The 5000-nt window shown below is 44.7% G+C and overlaps 1 protein-coding gene across 5 annotated transcripts in view; it reads right to left on the reverse strand.

Annotated features, from left to right (window-relative positions):
* The window catches only part of LOC135105697 (uncharacterized), a 48578-nt gene that overhangs the window by 9159 nt on the left and 34419 nt on the right, over positions 1–5000 (reverse strand). For all 5 annotated transcript variants that reach the window (XM_064014088.1, XM_064014089.1, XM_064014092.1 and 2 more), the window contains one exon: positions 955–1601. In XM_064014088.1, the coding sequence (XP_063870158.1) occupies positions 955–1458 (504 nt within the window). In that variant the 5' untranslated portion in view covers positions 1459–1601. The remainder of the gene's footprint in view (positions 1–954; positions 1602–5000) is intronic.

Here is a 5000-nt window from a genome sequence, read left to right on the forward strand (position 1 = left end):
CTACCTATCGTCCCATTCACAAATTTGTTTAATCTTATAAAGCTTCCTAATAACTCAGCACTAACATCCTGATTGCTGAGTCCATTCCATTCATCTAACACTATTTAAACCTAAATTTTTCAAGCCTGAACCCACTATTCCTTGTTCTATTCTATTACTGATCCTGAGAATTTTGCTTACGTCATCCTTGTTATATTCCCCTATACCACTTAAAAAGACCTCTATCAGGTTCTCTCTTAACCTACGTTTCGCCAAGGAAGGTAAATTTAATATCTCCAGTCTCGTTTGATAAGGAATACCCGTCATCCCCTGTATCCTTTTAGTCATTCTCCTTTGTAGTGATTCTAATAAACCTATACCTATCCTTCCTGTAATAATGGGGCTTGAACTTCCCAGCATAGTGTAGATGAGGTCTGACCAGCGCCAAATATAAGTTTAATATTACTTCGGGACTTCTACTTTCAACGCATAAAAATTAATCCTAATACCCAATTTACTTTATTCCTGGTCTCTATGCATTGCTTTCTTAAACGGAGATCAGAGCTGACTAGAACTATTTTTTTTCTTTCTCTGAACTTACCTGAGCTTCGTTCTTTATTGTGTAACTACTGAGTGGGTTTCTTCTACCTACGAGAGAGAGAGAGAGAGAGAGAGAGAGAGAGAGAGAGAGAGAGAGAGAGAGAGAGAGAGAGAGAGAGAGAGAGAGAGAGAGAGAGAGAGAGAGAGAGAGAGAGAGAGAGAGAATCATTATCAGCGTTAAGATGAAAAAATAATGAACCAAGCAATTATCACCAATCACCACCACCATCACCACCAGCCAGAGACAGCGTGAGGAAGTGAAAGAATAAGTAATACGGCGTCCCTCCCAGCTGTGTTATGGAGCGCGCCGAGTACGGCCCAGCCTGCGCCACCTTGAGCACCATCTTGTTTATTACTTTCACTCTTGGAACTAACCTTATTTCCAGCGGCGCCGTTGCTGTCTGGACTCTCGCCCTCGCCCTGGCCGCCACCCGACCCGCTGACCTGCTCCTGCTCAGCTATATCAGGATTCTGGTAGGGGTGGTGCTGCCCTTCCAGGGTCGCCTGGCCCATCATCACACCCCGCGCCCTTCCTGTGTGACCGTTAACGGGCCCCGTGGTCGCCCCGGTCCCCGTGCTGTCAGCCAGAACGTAAGAGTGACCGTTCACTACCCACTTCATGCCATTCTTGTCCTCCTCCACTCTGCCGCCGATGCTCTTCAGGGTCTCATCCTGGAATCTTGACTTCATTCTCCTACGCGCGTCTATTGAGGTGACCGTGGGCCCATTTATGAACCTCCTTATGCCATCAGTGGTTGGGAAAGGCCCCGCGGTCCCGTCAGGCGCCTGTAGGTTGTCGCCAGCCTGTGCTTCCGCCCTGGCCACAAGCGTCACCCACAAGGCGACACACAGCCCCGCCAGGCGAAGTGGTGCACCCATCTTTGCTGTGCGTGTCTGTGTGTGTGTGCGTAGCTTCTCTCCTCCCAGTCAGTAATCCTCAGTCAGTGACACGTGTTCATAGAGGCAACGTCAAAACGTCCGGCCCTTCATTGTGGTGAGTACCCTCTCTTGTTTTGGTTTACCTGTGAGAGAAAGAGAGGGGAATGGAGGTGAAGTGATTAAAAAAATCTACTGCTTGGCGCTGCAATAATTAAGGTCGCATGGCGCCGAAATATAAAATTGCACAAAAATACCAGAAATGTTAAAATGAAAAGTAAAAGCAACAAAAAATATATAATTCTCATTTAAAAGAAAATAAAAATAAAAACTATACATTACGAGAGGTGGGATTTGAATGTATTAATTTCAGGTGAGGGAGTACTGAGACAGGATAAAAAAGTTTTCGGACTCCATTCTTATTTAACTTTGAACAGGCTCTACCGAAAATTACTGCAGTTTCAGTGATAGATTAACAAGGATTCTGCACCATCAATGGGAGAAGCACGTGTGAAAACCCGAGTAACCATCACTGTGGAGTTTGAAAACAGTCCTTAAGAGACGAAGACCCCGAAGCGTTTACGAATAGGAGGCTTAATGTTAAGGTCACCATACTGTGCTGCTTGATAAAAACAATGATTCAACTTCTAAGCACATTCTTTTTGCCATGGGGCGATAAATGGCAGGTTTGTTACAATGCTTCACTCCTTGCAGTCCCCCCTCCGGTCTGACCTTCGGCGGGAGAAGTAGAGTAACCTTCTCATACACTCACTCACTTCTACTGCGCTTTTTCTCATTCCCATATCCTCTACTTACAATCTATTACTCATCATGTTGCTTATCTCTTCTCTCTTTTTCACTCTTTTCATTTTTATTTTTATTTTTGTTACATTCTTTTTTTTTCTAGGATTCCTCTTATGGGTTTAATTTTCAGTATTTCTCCCCATGATGTTCTTTTTCCGTCTCCCCTATTTGTTATATATTTTTTTTCTCTCTCTACAATATTTATGCTCCCGTGACTGCCACATGTATGTCACGTGAGAGTTTCCTGCAGCTTCCTTTAAATTTTTATTGTCAGCTCAGAGAATTTAAGACTGAGAGCAAAGGACAGAGAGAAGTGTGGCAGGTTAAGACTTCTGACCGGAACTGTACAAGACACTTAAACACCCACAAGACACCACACGTACTATTAAGAAAACTAACCTGGTATAAGCCTGAGTGATGAAAACGCAAAACTCTCTCTCTCTCTCTCTCTCTCTCTCTCTCTCTCTCTCTCTCTCTCTCTCTCTCTCTCTCTCTCTCTCTCTCTCTCTCTCTGTGTATGTGTGTCAAATTTTTTCCCTTTTTCACCTGAGAACTAAACTTTTATATGCTGTCTGAATAGTTTAACAGTTTTTTTCTTTTTATTTTATTATTATTTTTTTTTCTTTTATTCATTCCATATACCAGGTTAGAGTTTTTCCAAAAGTACCTCGCCATCAGACGCCTCCGCAACCCACCAGCATTGACTCTTAGCAGACTCTCTATTGAAGCAGTGAAGGACATTAACAACGGTGGTGGTATCTGTCTGACCTACATATTACTGTGTCACCTCACCCGCTTCGGTTAAATGAGAGAGAGAGAGAGAGAGAGAGAGAGAGAGAGAGAGAGAGAGAGAGAGAGAGAGAGAGAGAGAGAGAGAGAGAGAGAGAGATCAGAGAAAGACGTGAAAATTATAAGAAAAGAGAAAAAAATGGAGAGAAAGAGACTAAAGAGAAAAAAAAAGAAAAATTCAACCGTAAAGAGATAGAAGTGATAAAAAAAAAAATAACGACACACACACACACACACACACAGAGGCACAAGTATCCAAACAACGCTTGAAACACAAAGAGCATGAGCGTGTAGGAAGAAAAGCCACTTGTGTGTGTGTGTGTGTGTGTGTGTGTGTGTGCGGGACGTGCGTGGTGGAGTGTGCGCGACCAAGGGCAAGACTTAAAACACACACACACACACACACACACACACACACATTTACAAGTCCTCCTTGTTCTCCACCAAACTACAAGAACACGAGGGAACACCGAGGAAGAACAAAATAACAGCAGCAGCAGCAGCAGCAGACATATTGGCCTTCAAGAGACAGAGATAAGCTAACCCATCTAATCTAAAGGGAAAGATATGCAGGATACTGAAGTACACCCGATGATGATAATGATGATGATGATGATGATGGTGATGATGGTGATGATGGTGGTGGTGTCTACAGATCTCACAGGACATTGCTGACATTGCTGACGTGCCTCCTCCGTGCCCTCCCACGCGCCCTTCCACCACCACCACCACCATCACCACTGCCACCACCACCACCAATACCACCACCATCACCACCACCACTACTACCACCACCATCACCACCACTATTACCGCCATAAGACATCACAAGGCACCACACACGTACAGGTCATAACTTTCTCTCTCTCTCTCTCTCTCTCTCTCTCTCTCTCTCTCTCTCTCTCTCTCTCTCTCTCTCTCTCTCTCTCTCTCTCTACTTACATTTCTTTGTCTTACGTTTTCTTTTTTATTACTCTCTCTCTCTCTCTCTCTCTCTCTCTCTCTCTCTCTCTCTCTCTCTCTGCCACAGTCACGCAGGAGTAGCTGGTTTGATCTGCCGCGCATCCAATCAACGAACGAAGCAACGAACAAACGAACAGTAAACGTGAAGCGCAATTAAAAGCAACATAAACTGATTTTTACTTCTTGAAACAATGATCGCGCGCACGTGTGTATGTGTGTGTGTGTGTGTGTGTGTGGGAGGGTCGGGAGCAATCCTAGGGTGTATCTTCTTTGCTGACGTGAGACGGAAACGGAGCAAGGACAGGAAAGGGATGGGCAAGGGATGGGCGGGGGGGGGTATAGGGTGGGGATTATATAGACAATGGGTGGCAAGGGCTGGGTGACTGGAGGTGGAGGGAGTGGTGGACCTGACATGGTGAAGGTGGAGGGAGTGAGGGAGTGGGCAGGGGTGGGTGACGGAAGCTAGGAGGTGACGCATCAGGCAGAGACAGTGAGGGTGTGGTGGTGTTTTTCTACGTCTCACTCCCAGGAACCTTACTCTTGCATCAGTCACCTTTCCAAGAAGTAATTCCATCTTTTTACGTTGCTCTTCCCAGCCATCTTCCCTCGTATATCACTGTTAACTTTTCTACTACTTATTCTCCGCATGTCAATTTCTTTCCTAATGTTACTTCTTGCACCAACCACTTTTCCTCAGAGTATTTCCATCTCTACACGCTTTTATTTCCAAACATTTCTCATATGTCTGCCTCTCTTAACGTCACTTCTACCAGTTAGTTTTCGGATGACATTTTCTGCCTTAACATTAATTCTTGCAGCTTTCGCCTTTCCTGGGGGCACTTCCATCTATCTCTACAGGCTATTGTTCCCAACCATCTCCCCTCGTATGCCCTTCTGAACGTTACTTCTACAATTTATTTACTTTTTTTTTTTTTGTATGTCAGTTTTCTGCTTAACGTTACTTCCTGAACCCATCGCCTCTCGTGTTG

Source organism: Scylla paramamosain, chromosome 12 (genome assembly GCF_035594125.1).
Source record: "Scylla paramamosain isolate STU-SP2022 chromosome 12, ASM3559412v1, whole genome shotgun sequence".
Lineage (NCBI taxonomy): Eukaryota > Metazoa > Arthropoda > Malacostraca > Decapoda > Portunidae > Scylla > Scylla paramamosain.